Raw genomic sequence first — 17,212 nt, forward strand, 5'->3', positions numbered from 1 at the left:
ACAGTGAGCACAGGCCAATGAGGCCACCATGCTTTCCACCTGCCCCCCACAAAAAATAATTAGGATGATTGTTAGTTGTTTCCCCAAAGTTGGCACATTTTGGCACGGGTTGGCCAGCCAATTCTCTATTCCAGCCAGGTATGCCATGGGAATAGCATGGAAACGATGTCCGTTATACTCATCTAACTAGCTTAAAAGAATGACCCCTCAGCCCCACCCCCACTTGAGGACTTCCGGCACTTGGTAACTGCTTCAGTGGCCCAGATGAGGCTGCAAGACAGAAAGAAGCCAAGGCCCCGAGTCACCTTGAGTTGAGCTACTCTGTCAGCCTGCCTGGCCACACTGTTGCTGGAAGAGAAATGAGCCTCTTTAATCTACTATATAATCATTTCACTAGGTTTAGTAATCATGAGGGAATTTTCAAATGTTTGAGCTGAAAGTTCTGACTTTTCATAAATTGAAAAGACCCTAGAAACCAAGACCTGGCTGCAGACGTGTGCAGGCCTTAGAACCAGTAGGCTTCTGTGTTCCAGATCAAGTCGGGCAGGCCCAGAATCAAAGCTAAGCCCTTCCCCTTCCTATGTATGTAACCGTGGGCAAAGTGCTGCATGACTCAGCCTCAGCTTTCCCATCTGTGACAAGGAACACCCTGTGGCGTTTTAGCGGGAATCTGGATCCAGCTATGCAGCACCCCTTTCATCCTCACGGATCTCTGCATCGACAGGTAAAGAGGGTGGTCTAGGCTTCAAGGAGAAGTTACACTGCAGGAATGAGGTCTTATGAATGATGGCACCATGGGCATCCAAGCCCAGCTAATCTCAGCTCAACACAGCCTGGCACATGAACTCAGCAGCCAGTCCATGATTCATGAGAAATGGTAAATCACTCTTGCTTTAAGACTATATTGTGGTCAGGCGTTGGTGGCTCATACCTTTAATCCCAGCACTCAGGAGGCAGAGGCAGGTGGATCTCTGTGAGTTCAAGGCCAACCTGGTCTACAGAGCGAGACAAACTCCGAAGCAATACAGAGAAACCCTGTCTCAAAAAACAAACAAAAAGACTATATTGTGGGTGGTTTGTGGTGCTTTGAGACTTTTAAACATACATGGACTGGTAGAATGCTTTTGCTCAGCATGCTTGTGACATGGACATAGGGCTTTCATGTACTTGGACACCATCCTCACTATTGGGTAGGAGTCTATTGTATGGAGATACACAGATCTGTGCATGGAATTGGTTCTTTGGTGGTTTCTAGTTCTGGACTCATGTGCCATTGCTCCTAGAACAAATGCATGTATTTGTGCCCACTCTAGAGCAAGCAGAGAACTTGCTGGGCTATCATAATCCATGCAGCCAGCTTTACAGCTTTACAAACCACTTGATATTTCCACAAAGAATTTGTATGGCTTGGATCTGGAGCAGGTAGCAGGAGAGTCAGAGTTCCAAATTTTCACCTTTGCCCACCCTTGGTGCCTTTGAACTTTACAACCTTCCATTGTAAAAATAAGAGTGCTGATGCTGGAGAATGCACTACAGGAGTGAGTTCCAGGGGCCAAAAATAGAAAGAGGCTGGACCCACCAGCTTGGCCATCTACTCTTGTCCCTAACACTTCCTGTTAAGAGGTAAAATTTTCATACAAAAATCTTATGTGTAGACAGTACCTGGTATTTTTCATTCTCACAATTACAACCCCCTGTGTACCTTCTAAGAAAATAACTCTGATAGATGGCATGGAAATTAGTATCTCCATTCTATAGAAGAGTGGCATGCCCAAGGTCCAACAGCATGTGATAGACACAGACACCAGTTCAGGTCTTGGACACACAGGCTGGTTCTTCCTGGCAAGGCCCTCTTGCTTTTAGTGGTTTTATGATGGTAGTCTGTCTGAAGGCTGAAAGGGCTGGGAATAAGTGACAGCATGTCTAAACATTACACACAGAACACCCAATTCATTCCCAATATGATCTTTCCTGGATATGGAACACAGTCACCTGTCCATTCTAAGTCTTGCACACAGACGATTGAAAAGTACAGTATCACCAGGCTGTGATGGCACACACCTTTAATCCCAGTACTCAGGAGACAGAGGCAGGCAGATCTCTGTGAGTTCAAGGCTAGCCTGGTCTACATGGTGTGTTCTAGGACAGCTGGGACTATATAGAGAGATCCTGTCTCAAAAAGCTAAAATAAAATCTTTAAGATATCTTGACCCCGGTTTATCTGGGTATTGAGTGTAAGCTGAGCCATATGTTCTCTTCTGCCTTGGCTAGTTTTGTGATTGGAATATATCGGATTTCTTTTGTAAACTTACTTTTGAAATAGGTAATACATTCAGGTATTTACAAGAAAAAGTGCAGAGAGTTTTGTCATGAAATCCATCTGGCTCCCTCTGGAGGTAAAAAGTGTGGCCACATTTCCTGCATCCTATTTTATGGACAGGTACAGAAATAGCTTTTACAGTGGAAAGACTGCTGGAATGGGAGGGTAGAACGGAAAGTGTATGTACATTTTGTTCCTTTGTATTAAGGGCACTGCGTTCATGCAGTACCCACGGAGGCCAGAAGGGGCGTAAGATTACTCGGGTGTGTGTTACCCATAGTTGTGAGCTGCTGTGTGGGTGCTGGGAACCCCAGTCTTCTGGAAGAGCAGCCAGTGCTTTTAATTGCTGAGCTATCTCTCCAACCCCTTCAGGGCCTTTGTTTTTGAAGTAAAGACTTTCCAGCCTGCATGATTTTATAATATAGAAAAATGGCAAAATAGAAAAAAAAAAAACTACCAGATGGCACAACAATTTATGAAATACATTTCTATATTTAAAATACAAAGAAAAGAGATGGAGGGATACACATGTGCAGATGTGTCAATGACTAGCTCTGCATGTAGGATCTAGGGTGAGTTTATTTCCATCTTCCAGGCGATAGTATGGCTTTGATAGTTGAGGGGTGGTTTAATCTGTGCATTAATGTCCTTGTCTAAAAAATGGAGAAGATGGTGAGAGGGCATCATCAGGGTCAAGTTCTGAAATCCACTGACCCTGGAGGATGTGCCTGTCATTCCTAAGTGTCAACAATTGTATTTACCAGAGTTTCATGTTTCTGTCCTGGATGTATCTTATAATACAAGTCAAGCGGCAGTGATAGGGGAGCAAATGGGAAAGGGAGGGAGTGGCCATGGAGAGTGAATGTCCTGAAGGCCCTGGAGACCAGCAGTGAGCCTGCACCCCCAGAGGCATAGGGATGCTGACGTGAGGACTTCGACACTGTGGGAGCCTCATGGGAAAGACTTCCCACTGTTCATTCTTTCTATAAGGGCATGTCTGAGACCGGGGAGAATTATAGGCTAAGAATTTCAAGAGAATGGTACAGGCTTCTAGTGAGGGCCTTCTGTGGCTTCAGTGCATACTGGAAAGAGGAAGGGCAGCCCGGATTGCTCTATGACAGCCCGCAGTCTCCTCAATGAGTCTGCAATCCAGAGGAAGCATTAATGATCTAATCCCCTCTTAATGTCGTCACTACCTTCAGCACTGTCACAAGCAAACAGCAAAGATTGGTTTGGGAGAGGACAAGCTATAAAGCATAGTGTCCCATCCCTTCCTCCTCACAATGTAAAATACTCCATTTCCAAATCTTAACTTGTTCCAAAGTTCATTCCAAAAGTCTTACTTTGTTCCAGCACCAGCTGTAAAGTACAAAGTCCCATTTATCAGCCTGTGAAATCAAAGTAAGTTCTCTACATCCAAAACACAATGTCAAGACCAACATAAGGTAGATATATACTCCTGTTCCAAAAGGGTGACATAAGCCATCTGCCCCCTAGGTCCTGAGTGTCTGGAATAGCAGCCACCATTTCAGGAGGCATTTCACTCTTCATCACTCAGCTGGCTCTCATCCTCTGTATACACACCAGGAGGCCCCAGAGAGCACAGGGTGTGCCCAAGAGTTTAACTCCCCTGTCCTCAGGAAAGGGAGGGAAATTTGAGGGGCTGGGTTCCAGCCTCAGCTCTGACAATTAGCATCTGTATTAGCTGAGCTGTTTTGATAATCTGGATCAGCCAAGGGGTCAGAAAGGGCTAGAAGATAAAGCTGCTCTGCTGTTTCCAATTTCATTCAACTGACACAGTCTACATGTAAAGTAAAGAGATCGGCAGCCTAAAATCCTATCCTTAATCTCCAAATCCCTTGCTCCAAAAATCAAGATCTTTTTCATTAAATTTGATGCCAAAATTTCATATACTTTGTTTATTTCATATACTATGTTGTATAAGGTGTCGTTTATTCTTCTGTTATCAGTATTCATAATAAACTGTAGAATATCGTTCAAGACTTGGTGGGGAGGGCAATGTTTAAACTGATGACATGACTGGTTATGTTATGGTTAAGTGGAAGGATTTTATTGTAGATTGAGGGAGAGTACAGCCAGAGGCACCTGGAAGAGTCCAGAGCAGGGAGAGAAAGTAGTAGATTGAGCATGGCCAGCAGACTGGATTGGGGAAGAACAGAGAGAAGGGCAGAGTGAGAGAAGAAGACAAAGAGAGATGAGATCCAAGAGAGAGGGGGGAAAAAAAGAAGAGTATAGCCAAAATAGCAGGGTGTCCTGCTATTGAGAAGCTGGGGCAGGATGGAAAGGCTGAACTGGAGTAGTTTACAGTAGAGATGAGAAGAACTAGGTTCTTGTGATATTGGGAGAACCTGGAGGCTGGCATGTACTTTGGTATGCTAATAGGCACCTCAGATAGCCATCTGTCCCTTCTGCCAACAATAAGGAAACTGGCTCCTTTGGTAGAGGGGAACCTGCCTCACCAGTTCCTGAGGAATGCTGGCTTTTGTCTAATGGCCAGAACTTGGACCACACAGAACAGGAAAAAGCCACACCTAAGTTAAAGTGCCTACAAGGATGACTGGCCAATCAGAACTTCCTGATGAGAAGTTTAAATTTGCTGATCTACGGTCAAAATTATCTTGAGTTATCTTCAGTCTCCATATCAGTCATTCATTGTCCATCTGTGTCTGATCCAATAGTAAACATTTAAAATTTATCTTTAGGAGACCACCAGCTGCTACCAATTCAAAGCCCAAGAATGTCATCAGACAACATTGGAAACCTATAGTAGATATTTTCCCCTGCTCTGCTTAACCCACCTACATATGGCCCTCACTAATGTGTTTAGTAAATGTGTTGGTTTATGACTTTCTTCTGTTCTGTGACTAATAAAAGCTCATGTAGGAGGTGGAGGGATAGCTCAGAGCCTAAGAGGACCTGGGTTCTGTTCCCAGCACCCACATGGTGGCTCATAACCAAATATAACTCTGGTTCCAAGGGATTCAAAGACCTCTTCTGGCTCCCATGGGCTCCTGCATGCACATGCCAAGCTCACACAGGCAAACACATACACACATAAATAAATACATATTTTAAAAAGAAACCTATGTAATCACTTCCACGGCAGAACATGTCATCAGGACAACCCGAGTCTGCACTCCTGGGCTGTGATCACTCACACTTGGCTCAGAGTAAACACTCTTACTTTTTCAAGGTGCTGCAGTGCTTTGTGTCAAGAGGCTTTAATGCCAAGATGACCCCTTTCTCTAGAACGGTCACCAAGATCAGTGTCAAGCTCTATTATGGGATGTTCATGCTGAATGAGCCATGTTATATAAGGCTGGGCCTGGACCTTCTTGTTTCAGTCACTGGTCCATTGGTTCCTTCTGAGCTGGTCGTTGGATGTTCCTGCCTTTGTTTCAGAGCACTTGCCTTGTTTGTTTACAGAGTATTTGGTCACAATATTTGATTGCTAGCATCCAGCCTTTTCCTTCTGTTATTTCTTTATATTGTATAGCTTTTCCTGGGGATACATGAACAAATGTCTATTCACTCTAGTGTTCAGGCTAGTTTTATGTCAACTTGACTCAAGCTAGAATCAATGAAGAGGAGTGAGCCGAAATCTAGAGAACAATATCTCCATGAGATTAGGCTCAGGCAAGCCTGTAGGGCATTTTCTTAATTAGTGATTGATGTGGGAAGACACATCCCATTGTGGGTGGGGCAGTCTCTGGACTAGTGGTCATAGCAGTCTGATCAAGCCAGAGGAAACAAGCCAATAAGCAGCATCCCTCCATGGCCTCTGCCTCAGCTCCTGCCTCCAGGTTCCTGTCCTGAATGAGTTCCTGTCCTGACTTCCTTCAGTGATGGACAGTGATGTGGAAGTGTAACTCAAGTAAACCCTTTCCTCCCCAAGATGCTTTTGGACATGGTGTTTCATCACAGCAATAGTGATCCTAATTAGGACACCCCAGATAAGACACCAGTGACTGACTAGAAAGAAATGGTTCTACCCGAGTCTATCTTGGTGAACCAGTGAGTTTTGGGGGGTTACTTACAGACTTCTGCTTGCCTTAGAGTAACTGTGACTCCAGTTGCAAGTGGTGATACTTGAAGATTTTGGGTTGATTCTTTTGTTTTGTTTGGCTGGTTTTTTGAGACAGGGTTTCTCTGTGGCTTTGGAGCCTGTCCTGGAAATTACTTTGTAGACCAGGCTGGCCTTGAACTCATAGAGATCTACCTGCTTCCCAAGTGCCACCATTCCCTGGCTAGGTTGATTCTTTTTAACAAAATTAGACAGAACAATTCATCTCCAGTAACAACATTCTTTATGATGTTTTATCCTCTAGCCTGCTTCCTTCCGAGATAGTCAATCTCTCCTTAGCGCTGGTCCCCCATCTTGGCTGTGATCCACCTCGTCTTATGACTCTTGGCTCACAGGTTCCAAGATACTGCTTAGGGCAGGTACTTTTCCAGCTGGCTGGCCTGGCCCCCCCAAGCATGAACTAAATTAATTTAACTCTCAAATTCCTGAGATGCTTCACCCTCTCTTCTGGGTATCTCTCAGATTTAAAAAAAAAAAAATTCCATTGTTTACAAAGAACTTCTTAGCCTGGCCACCCACAGACATCAAGACGATGACCTCCTCACAGGACAGTTAGTGACCCAGAGAAGGGCCAGGGCATATTTTATGCTTTCTTCACTTCTTGCAATGGCCTGACTGATTTCTTACTTATACTACTTACTTTGCTTTAAAGTCTTTTAAAAAATCATTTAATTTTATATTTATGGGTGTTTCACGTGCATGTATCTCTGTGCACTATGTGCATGCCTGCAGAGGCCAGAAAAAGTTGTTGGATCCACTGAGACTGAGTTACAGACAGTTGTGAGTCACCATGTAGTTACTGGGTACTGGTTATGCAGCCTAGGTCCTTTGGGAGGAGCAACCAGTTCTCTAAACCACTGAGCCATTTCTCCAGCCCTGATGCTTAAAGTCTTTAGAGATAAAATACCCCAAAGTCCACAGTTTCATTTCATACAACTCCAGGCTAATCTAAAATCTATTATTACTATTGTATCTATTTTTCCATGTAGTATTTACATATTTAAAGGGTTCTGCCAGGCATGGTGGGTGGCACATGCCCTTAGTTCTAGCACTTGGGAGGTGGTGACAAGAGGATGACCAGGTGGAGGCTAGCCTTTGCAACATAGTGAGTTTGAGACTAGCCTGGGTTGCCAGGACATCCTGAATCAAAACAAAGCAACAGCAACGAATTTCTATTAAGGGTTAGATTATTAGGCGATTAGTTAAGTAATTGATGGCACAGCCATCAGTGAAACAATATAGCCATTACAAAAACAAGAACAGTAGGTATGGTGAGGACCAGTGAGTAAGGACATTTGCAGCAAGGGGTCAAGCAGCTTGGAGAATACACATGTGGAGAAAAGGATGAGAAGGAACAAAGAACCCAGTCATTTTGCTTGTGCACACACAAGACATCTTTGAAAAGAGACACAAAAAGCATATAGTGTAATACTTTAATTTTGGGTGCAACTAAATGGCTGGGAAAAGAGAGCTTTTGCTACAAAATCAAGCCTTTCATAAACACATGAATGACCCTGTTCAAAAATAATGTTAGCCGGGTGGTGTCAGTATGTGCCTTCAATTCCAGCACTGCAGAAGCAGACGAAGGAGGATTTCTGTGAGTTTGAGGACAGCGTGGTTTACAAAGTGAGTTCTAGGACAGCTCTGATTGTTACAGAGAAATGCTGTCTCAAACTGCCCCCCCCCCCGGCAAAAGGGAGCAAAAATGGGCCATATGGAATACATTTTGTAAGATGGTGAGGCCATAGGACAGATTACAGGGCCAGTCTTCCAGTCTCCATTTGAACTTCTGTGTGTGTGCTCCATTTGTATTTCATTATTTACTTGATCATGTTACAGTTTTTAATTGAAGCTTACTGTGTGCTTCTGTGTGCCATTTACCATATAGCAACATTTCTGTGTATTATCTCATTTAATCTGCAGGTAGGTAGGTGTGTATGTGTGTGTGTGTGTGTGTGTGTGTGTGTGTGTGTGTGTGTGTGTGTGTGTGTGTGTGTTGCATGTAGCCTTCAGGGGAGGATATCAGATGTTTCTGCTCTATTCTTTTGAGGCAGAGTCTTCCATCAACCTGGAAGCTTGCTGTTTGGGTAGGCTGGCCAGCTGGCTCCCAGGACCAGCCAGCCAATCTCCACCCTTCACCCTCTCCAATGCTAGGGTTATAGGCATGCCCAGATTTTTACTCAAGTGTTTGGGATTTGAATTCAGGTTCTTGTACTTGCATAGTAAGTACTCTTAGCCCCAGCCCCAGTAGGTGGATTTTTTTTTCCCCCTCCAATTTCAGGTGAAGAACCCAAGGGCAGGTGAGGTGAAGTCCTGTCCTCATGGCTAGTGTGTATGCAGAAGCCACTGGTTCTGGATTCCCAGTGGCTTGTTGAAGAATTCAGGTACTTCTGGCTTATGCTTACTGAACTGTCATTCATTTTTTGGTTTTGTTTTGTTTTCCTGCTGGGTTATCTTGTATTTTGCAAGAGCTCTTGGTGTGCCTTCATTGCAGGGCCTCAGAGAAGCCATGTATCTGGCTTTAGGGATCCCCTGGCTTCCCTGAAGTCAGGCTGAGGGCAAGTCCAGACAGGTCAGTCCAGAGCAAGAGGAAGGCTAGAGCCCCTCCCGTTCCAGAACAGAAGCTTGCAAGGATGAGTGGACTTCCTTCTACCCGCTCAGAGAAAGCAAGGGTGACTCACAGAAGCAAACGTCTAGGTCTCTTGTATGTGCAGAAGTCCAAAGTCACCCGAGGAGGAAACCAGCCAGAGAGTGCTCAAGAGCTGGGAAACCCATGCAAATGAGGCTGGCCCCCAGCAACTTGGAAGCCAGGACAGAAGCAAGAAACTGAAGCACCCGCCTGGATACTGTGCTGAGAGTGAAGAAGGCTTGCTGAAGCTGGTAAGGAGGTAAGGGTGGGAGAGGTTGGAGCAGATGACATTGCTTGGTATGAACTGAGACCCTGAAGGCAGAATCCTGGGTCAGTTTTCAAGCTCCGTCACCCTGGCTCTGAAGCCCTGGTCAAGTCACTTTACACCCCAAGCCCCAGTCTCGCCATCTATCAGATGGGCATTAACAAAATCATGCTAACTCCTGTACGGTCAGTACACCCACTGTGCCATGCTAAGGACAACTCCATCCTCCCAGCAGCCTGTAAGGAGGGCTCGTGAGTTTCTTCAACAGAGGGAAGTGGAGTTCAGAGAAATGAAGTCATCCATTCCGTTCAGCAAGAGTCTTGTTTCAAATCGTGAAGACTCTTTACTCCTCTGTCTATCTTGTTTGTAGGCAGGGTTTAGAGAATCAAATGGCCTCATAAAAATGGAAACAGTTGTAAAAGGCAATTGGGTTTTCTAGATGTGTTACCATATTCAGCTACTAGCAAGGACCAGCCCCCTTGGAAAGCCATCAAGTGCCATCAGAATGCCAGTTCTCTACGCCCGCTGGCAGGGTGTTGACAACATGGGGGTACAGGGGTGCTCCAGACAAGTTACTGCTAATAATAACTGCCATCTGGTGTTTAGAATTTACTGTTGCCGAGTTATCCAGGTAGGAAGCTGGGGTCCATAAGTCACTGAGTGTCTCCTAGAGACACTGAACTCTGTGCAGTGGGTGCCTAAGAGAAGCACCTCTGACAAGGACCCAGACAACATTCCAACATTCACATCTCTTTACGGACCATCCATTTATAGCTGTGGCCATTGCACTTCAGAGAATGTAGGTCTGGTCTAGGATGACGGGGTGGGGGTGTCTTCCGGGATTGGAAGACAAGCTTACCAGAACAAAGTTAACGTTTCCTTTCTTTATTTTTTAATGGTTTGTTTATTCTTATTTTATATGCATTGGTCTTTGCCTGCATGTACATCTATCTGTGTGAGGGTGTTGAATCCCCTGCAGATGGAGTTACAGACAGATGTGAGCTCCCATGTCAGTGCTGGGAACTGAACCTAGGTTTGGAAGAGTAGCCAGTGCTCTTAACTGCTGAGCCATCTCTCCAGCCCCAAAGCCAACATTTTTAAGTAATAGAATTAAGAACAAATGCTCTAGCAATAAACCAGATTGGTGGTTTTGCCCACACTGAAGGCCACTATTGACATTTAGTTGTTTCTGGGAGTGGTGGTGCATACCATTAAGCCTAGAACTTGGGAAGCAGAGGACATCAGATCAACGTGCGTTTGAGGCCAGCCTGGTCTATGTAGAGAGTTCCAGGCTAGCCAAGGGTATAAAATGAGACCCTGCCTCAAACAAACAAACAAACAAACAACAACAACAAAAACATTTGGTATGTCATCTTTTGGGAGAGATTTTTCTATGGTGCACATATTTTTCAAAGTAACCTCCAGTTCCCTCCACTTTGCTGCAAATAGTGTAATTTCATCCTTTATGACTGAATAAAACTCAATTGTGTTTATATAACACTTATTCTAAAAATCCACTAATCTGTTGATGGCCAACTAGGCTGGTTCCATGTCTTGGTGGTTGTTCATAGTGCAGCAATGAACAGATGTCTCTGTGGCATATATATCCATGCTGCTGATTTAGACTCCCCCGGGTGTACACACCGGGGGGATATGGCTGGGTCACAGAGTAGTTCCAGTTGTTCAAGGAGCCCCATACTAATTTTCATAGTGGCTTCCCCAGTTTGCACTCCCACTAGCAGTGTACAAAGATTCCTCCTTCTCCAAGTCCTTATCAACACTTATTTTCATTTTTATTTACTTTTTAAAATTCATTTGGAGGAGCGTGCACCATTGTGCTCACAGGGAGGTCAGAGGACAACTTATGGAAGCTGGTTCATTCCTTCTACTATGTGGGCCCAGGGCCTGGAACTCAGGTCATTGGGCTTGGTGGCAAGTTTCCTCACTGACAAACAAGATTGGCCACCACTTGTTCTTTGTTTTCTTGATAGCCATTCAGACTAGATGAGGTGCAATCTCAATACAGTATTGATTTACATTTTCCTGGTGGCTATAGATGCTAAACATTTTTCAAATATTTATTATGTGCTATATTCTTTCAGTTATACCCTCACCTCCCCTAAATCAGACATCACTGTCACACACTTGAACTAACTGCTGTAGCCATAACTGACCCTTTGATAGCTGACCTTTTGTTTCCAGTTTTGGCCTTTCTAGTCAATCCTCTGTATTATTGCTGGAAATAGGAGACCAGAGAGATGGCTCAGCAATTAGGAGCACTCCCAGAGCATCCAGATTCAATTCCTAGCACCTGCATGACAGCTCATAACTGTTTGTAACTCCAACCCCTGGACCTCCAACAGCCTCTGCTGGCCTCCACGAGCACCAGGCATTTGCTTGGTATACAGACATACATTCAATACTCCACATTTTTAAATTAAAATAAAATGGATTTAGGAACCTCATGGTTGGTCACACCTGTAATCTCAGCACTTGGGATTCAGAGGGCAAGAGGACCACGAGTTCAAGGAAAGTCTGGACAAACAGCAAGTTCAAGCTAGCCTTAGCTGTAGCATAAGATCCTATTTCAAATAAACAAAAACCTCCAAACAAATGAAAATGAAACTAAGTCAAGGATTAGGCATACCCCATCAATAAAACTCAATCAAGTTTTGGAACTTACAGATCATGCTTCCTGCCTTCACTCTGAGCACTTTGAACTCTTGTTTATCCCAGCCCCTCAGTCATCCTGGCCTTTCACTTCCTCACATTGGCAGAATTCACTTCTGGGCTTCCAGATGTGCTGTTCCTGGGGCCTGACATGATCTTCCTCCACCTATTTGGAGAAACCTTCCATTCCATTTTGTGTACTTTGTAGCATTCCTTAAAATCATGTATTTCAGTAGGTGTGGTGACACATGCCTTTGATCCCAGCATTCAGGAAGAAGAGGCATGTGGATCTCTGGTGAGTTTGAGGTCAATCTGGTCTACATAGTGAGTTCTAGGACATCCAGGGCTACACAGTGATACACACACACACACACACACACACACACACACACACACACACACACAAATTTTTTTTTGTTTGTTTCTCAGCAGCCTATGAATGTCATGAAAACAAAGATAAGGGTGATTTTGTTCACCATTATCTATGAGTATGTTGTGCAGCACCTGGCATGTAGTAAGCATTCAGTGATTGGGAAGGAAAGAATGACTCACTGCATGAGGCATTAGCACACATCCTAGTAGAACTCCCAGTTTTGGTTATGGCTCTGCCATCTCTCCCTGAATGTCTTCATCTCCTTATTCCATGTTTGAGCAATGACTGAGGGCTAGACAAAACCAGGAAGCCCAGGGTAAAGGTGGACACAGGTTTTGCTTCAGGTATCCAATTGCTCAAGATATACAACATCATATCAAATCTCCAAGGGAGTCTTCCTTTGCACAATTCCTGGGTTCCTACCCAGAGAATCTTAACTGACACAAAGGATCTTAGAGGAAACAGGAGTACTTCCTATTTAGCTCTTTCCACATATATTACAGATAGACTGAGTGGATGCAGCGTCTGTCTTTGTGACTGCAGTGCATGGTGGACTGGGAATCTAAACACATGTGTCCCAGTGTCATTGTAACTAGCCAGAATCACTACTTGTTTCCATGTGTAAAGTGAATGGTTTCAACTGAGAAGTAGTTTTCTTTTTCTTTTTCTCTTTCTTTCTTTCTTCCTTCCTTCCTTTCTTCCTTCCTTCCTTCCTTTCTTTGTTTCGTGGTGGGGGTGGGGGTGTTCGAGACAGGGTTTCTCTGTGGCTTTGAAAGCTGTCCTGGAACTAACTCTTGTAGACCAGGCTGGTTTCAAACTCAGAGATCCACCTGCCTCTGCCTCTGCCTCTGCAGTGCTGGGATTCAAGGTGTGTGCCACCACCGCCAGGCGAGAAGTAGTTTTTTTTAAACGCTTCCCCAGCAGCAACTCAACTCTACAAATCATTTAAATGGCCAACATAAGCAAGAGATAAAAGTCAAATATTTCCTCTTGAAATGGGGAAGCAGGGCTAGAATGCTCCTCTCCAAGGTGGGCAGAATGGCCGGCTCTGGGGCTGGACTGTCCCTGTCCTGAGGGTTTGCCTGCTTTGGTTGTAGCTACCTAGATGAGGAGTTAAGAGGTGAGGAGAGGAGCAGGCTTTGGGAAATTTGATAGATCTTATAGGTTTGTGCAGCAAGTGAAGCACATGGCAGGCAACTCCTTTGTGCAAGGAGGAGGTTCCAGCATTTTAGAAAAGAAATGAGGGCCTAATAGAGAGGAACCCCAGAAGACTTGCCTTCATGTTGATCTAGAAAGAGGAAACTATCACCTTTACCTTTCCAGTCCAGGGATTTCAGGTATGAAAAGAGCCACCCTCTGACCTGTATCTGCTCATCATTCAATTGTGTGTGTGTGTGGAGGGAGGGGCGGGGGGTTTGGGTCTCCCAGGCACCACTCTGGCAGGTTTCTGGCCTTGACTTCAGGCAGGTGTGTGTTTGCTGAGGCTGCAGCCAGGGCCACCTGGCAGCTCCAGGTGCTGTGAGGATGCTGTCATGGAAACGGCCCTAGGGTTGGCTGTGAAGCGGCGTTTTACCAAGGCTAGGCGGATTCAGGAGAGGGAGACTGGAAACTCATTTTCTTCAGAGTGGTCTCTCTGATCCCCCCACTACAGTCCACAGAAGCCCAGGTGGGTGCTGGGAGAAAGAGGGAGGAGGAGCCAGGGAGGGTGAGAACTGGGAAGAAACATACAGAGCTGATCTGGGGGGCCCTGAGTAAGGGAGTCTGCTTAAGAGTTGTTCACCAGGACCAGGACTGGTCAGTCTGTTGTGAAGAGTTGACCTTTGGCCCAAAGGAAGGAGCAGAAAGGGGGCTGGCATTTGTCCCCAGTGGAGGGACAGACCAGGCAATTCACAGTCCCTCTCTGCTCTAGTCAGGGATGTGAGGTTGCAGGGAAGGAAACTCACCAAATGTGTGGTACTCTCTTGCTCCATATAGACAAGGCAGCCTAGAGCAAATGCAGGGAGCAAAGGCTGAATTTTAGCCATCTCCAAAGCCCCAGTGCTTGTCCCCTCTAGTGCCAGCTCATTCTGGTGCTGCCGGTAGGGTGACTCATAGGGTGGCTCAGGCCTTCACCCTGGGTGACGGGCAACTGTGTAGCTTCAGACTTAAGTCTGTGACCAGGACTGGGTGTTCTTGGACAAAATGCTTTTAGACATGCATTCTTCCACCTGTAAAATGTGGGTGGACAGCTTGTAGCCTCTCGGGGCTGAGGGCTGCAGACCAAGTCCAGGACAGAGCCCCATGGGTGTGCTTTACTTTCTTCCCTCTACCAGGACATCTCCTGTGAAGCTCCTGCATGTGATCCGAGGATGGCTGAACCACAGGGCCAAGAGCTCACAGCTGAGTGCCCTGTCTGCTGGAACCCCTTCAACAACACGTTCCACACCCCTAAAGTACTAGACTGCTGTCACTCCTTCTGTGTGGAATGCCTGGCCCACCTCAGCCTGGTAGCCCCAGCCAGGCGCCGTCTGCTCTGCCCACTCTGTCGTCAGCCCACCGTGCTGGCTTCAGGGCAACCAGTCACTGACTTGCCTACAGACACTGCCATGTTGACCCTGCTCCGCCTAGAACCCCACCATGTCATCCTCGAGGGCCACCAGCTCTGTCTCAAGGACCAACCCAAGAGCCGTTATTTACTGCGTCAGCCTCGGGTCTATACCCTGGACCTTGGCACAGAGCCTGGGAGCCAGACTGGGCCCCCTCAGGACACAGTCCCTGACACCAGGCCTGTGCCCATCCCAATCCCCAGCCACTACTCTCTCAGAGAGTGCATCCGCAACCCTCACTTTCGGATCTTTGCCTACCTGATGGCTGTTATCCTCAGTGTAACCCTACTGCTCATCTTCTCCATCTTTTGGACTAAGCAGTTCTTTTGGGGAGTGGGGTGAGCACTCTCTCTGTTCCAGCACAAGGAACAGAGCCTTTCACTGTGGTTGCTGGAATGGGGACTACGGAGCCTCCTTTGAGGTTGTCTTCCTTGTAGTATTGCTCATTTGACAGCCCAGAGACATGTGTCTACTTTGGAGAACAGGGATGGCTCAACACGAAGAGCTGAGACCTGAAAGTAAACTATGGGGTCATGGAGTCTAGAGAAGCAGTTCTGTGGTTCCATGGCTACATAGCAAGTTGTGCCAAAGGGCTGGACAGCACTGTCCAGACATCTGACTAGTTGAGATAGCTTGTGGCATCTTTCACTGGAGCTGTGTTTAGCTGTTCATGTGTTACTGAATTCTGGAGTGTTTCAATTTGTGGGCCAATGTATTTGTCTCCCCTTTCAGCTTTCTCTCCAATTCTTGTTGCCATTCCCAGTAAAACTAGCATGCATTCTTTAATTCATTGGTTTCTTTCTTTCACAATCATTTATTGGGCAGAGACTGAAAGGGAAGAAAAGATTCACAGGCCCTGGGGTGGCAGGTAGCCCTTAGTGGAAGGGAGGGCGTACAGAATTTCTTCAGCATGCAGTGTGAAGAAATGGATCTAAAGGCGAAGGAAGCCAGGATGACTGGCAGAGCTGGGGGTTTGAGACAAAGTTCTCTGCTCCCCTGGTTAGTTTCCAGGGCAGACAGAGCTGAGGTCAGCACCCTAACTCTGGCCTCGGAGGTAAGGCAGACCCCTGGGCAGAGGTTAATGTTTCAGCTGTACCTCAGGCTTGAGTAGCCTGGGGCACAGGGGTGACCCTGGTTTTCTCTTCATATGACAGAACCCAGGAACCAAGATTCTAAAATTCAGCCAGGCCAGCTGCTGCTGGACAGACTGCCACCATGCCATGTAAGCACTGCTTCTCTGGTTTGAACATGTTCTGGTTCCAGACTTGAAACAATCCCAAAGTGTCTAACACACAATCAGGAAAAGATTCTACTTTATTTTCTTTTTGATTTATAGAATAAGGTGTCAGAGGTCAGAACTTGAGTCAGTTTTATTAGCTGTAAATAGTATTTTCTCAGAAGTATCATTTATTTATAAATTCCTTAGGGGATCCAAGGTACAAGATATTATGAAATGGTCAAGATAGAAACTATATTTTGATTTAGCAATTCAGATAGTTTTAAGCTCCAGCATGGAGGAAAATTCTCCATTACGGAAACTGGAAAGGTACCTCTGTGTTCCTCCTGAGACTAGCGCCAATGTCTCCATTGACCCCATCAGGAAACTGCACTGATGTTGAGACACATTCCCCACTGACTTAATTTCTCTACCTACTTTGGCTTAACTGTGGCAAGTAAGTTAGGCAACTATCTCACCATATTCTCTAACTGGGACAGGGGCAGATAGAGAGCTGGCACAAGCCCAAGAAGGAGCATTTTCCTCCTCCAGAGCCCCTGGTCCAAGGAAGCCAGGGTTACCCATCCACTAAGTGTTGTCATCCTTTCTGTAAGAATACAACTTCTCAGTATGGTGGATATTCCAAAACTAGTAAGTTTGTTACATTGGACAGAAGTGTGTTTAGGATGTTAGTCTCTATTTTGCATTTGTTAGTTCTAATCTTGGGGCAGTGTTAGTCACTTCTGTCACTGTGATATAAACAACTTGAGGGGAAGTCGATTTGGACAGCTTGTGGAAGGAGCTTGTTGCAGATGCTTGCCACATCACAGCACACCAGGAGGCAGACAGCAGTGGGAAACAAGCTGGGCTAGTAACTTTTAATGACCTCTTGCTGGTGACCTTTTTGCACCAGTCCTATGTTCTGACAAATGCTGGGGACATTTCTGAATCAAATCCTAACAAGCAGTCTCACCCACTTCAGGACATCTAGAAACACATGGGAACATCATCTTTGGGTATGCTGATGTTGGGGACATAGACCTGAGGCT

General features: G+C 45.7%; 1 protein-coding gene across 1 annotated transcript; it reads left to right on the top strand.

The window, feature by feature from the left end:
• Positions 1 to 8,974: 8,974 nt before the first annotated feature.
• Rnf183 (ring finger protein 183) lies at positions 8,975 to 15,833 on the top strand. Its single transcript, XM_027400329.2, has 2 exons — positions 8,975 to 9,305; positions 14,675 to 15,833. Exons 1-2 carry the CDS (start codon positions 9,132 to 9,134, stop codon positions 15,287 to 15,289), a joined length of 789 nt encoding a protein of 262 aa, XP_027256130.1. The 5' UTR covers positions 8,975 to 9,131; the 3' UTR covers positions 15,290 to 15,833.
• The last annotated feature ends 1,379 nt before the right edge of the window (positions 15,834 to 17,212 follow it).

This window comes from Cricetulus griseus, chromosome 2, assembly GCF_003668045.3.
Source record: "Cricetulus griseus strain 17A/GY chromosome 2, alternate assembly CriGri-PICRH-1.0, whole genome shotgun sequence".
NCBI classification, from domain to species: Eukaryota; Metazoa; Chordata; class Mammalia; order Rodentia; family Cricetidae; genus Cricetulus; species Cricetulus griseus.

Coding starts and splice junctions, on each gene's coding strand:
- Rnf183 (XM_027400329.2), top strand. CDS start 9,132: ATGTGCAGAAGTCCAAAGTCACCCGAGGAGGAAACCAGCCAGAGAGTG. Junction 9,306..14,674: donor AAGAAGGCTTGCTGAAGCTG/GTAAGGAGGTAA, acceptor TCCCTCTACCAG/GACATCTCCTGTGAAGCTCC.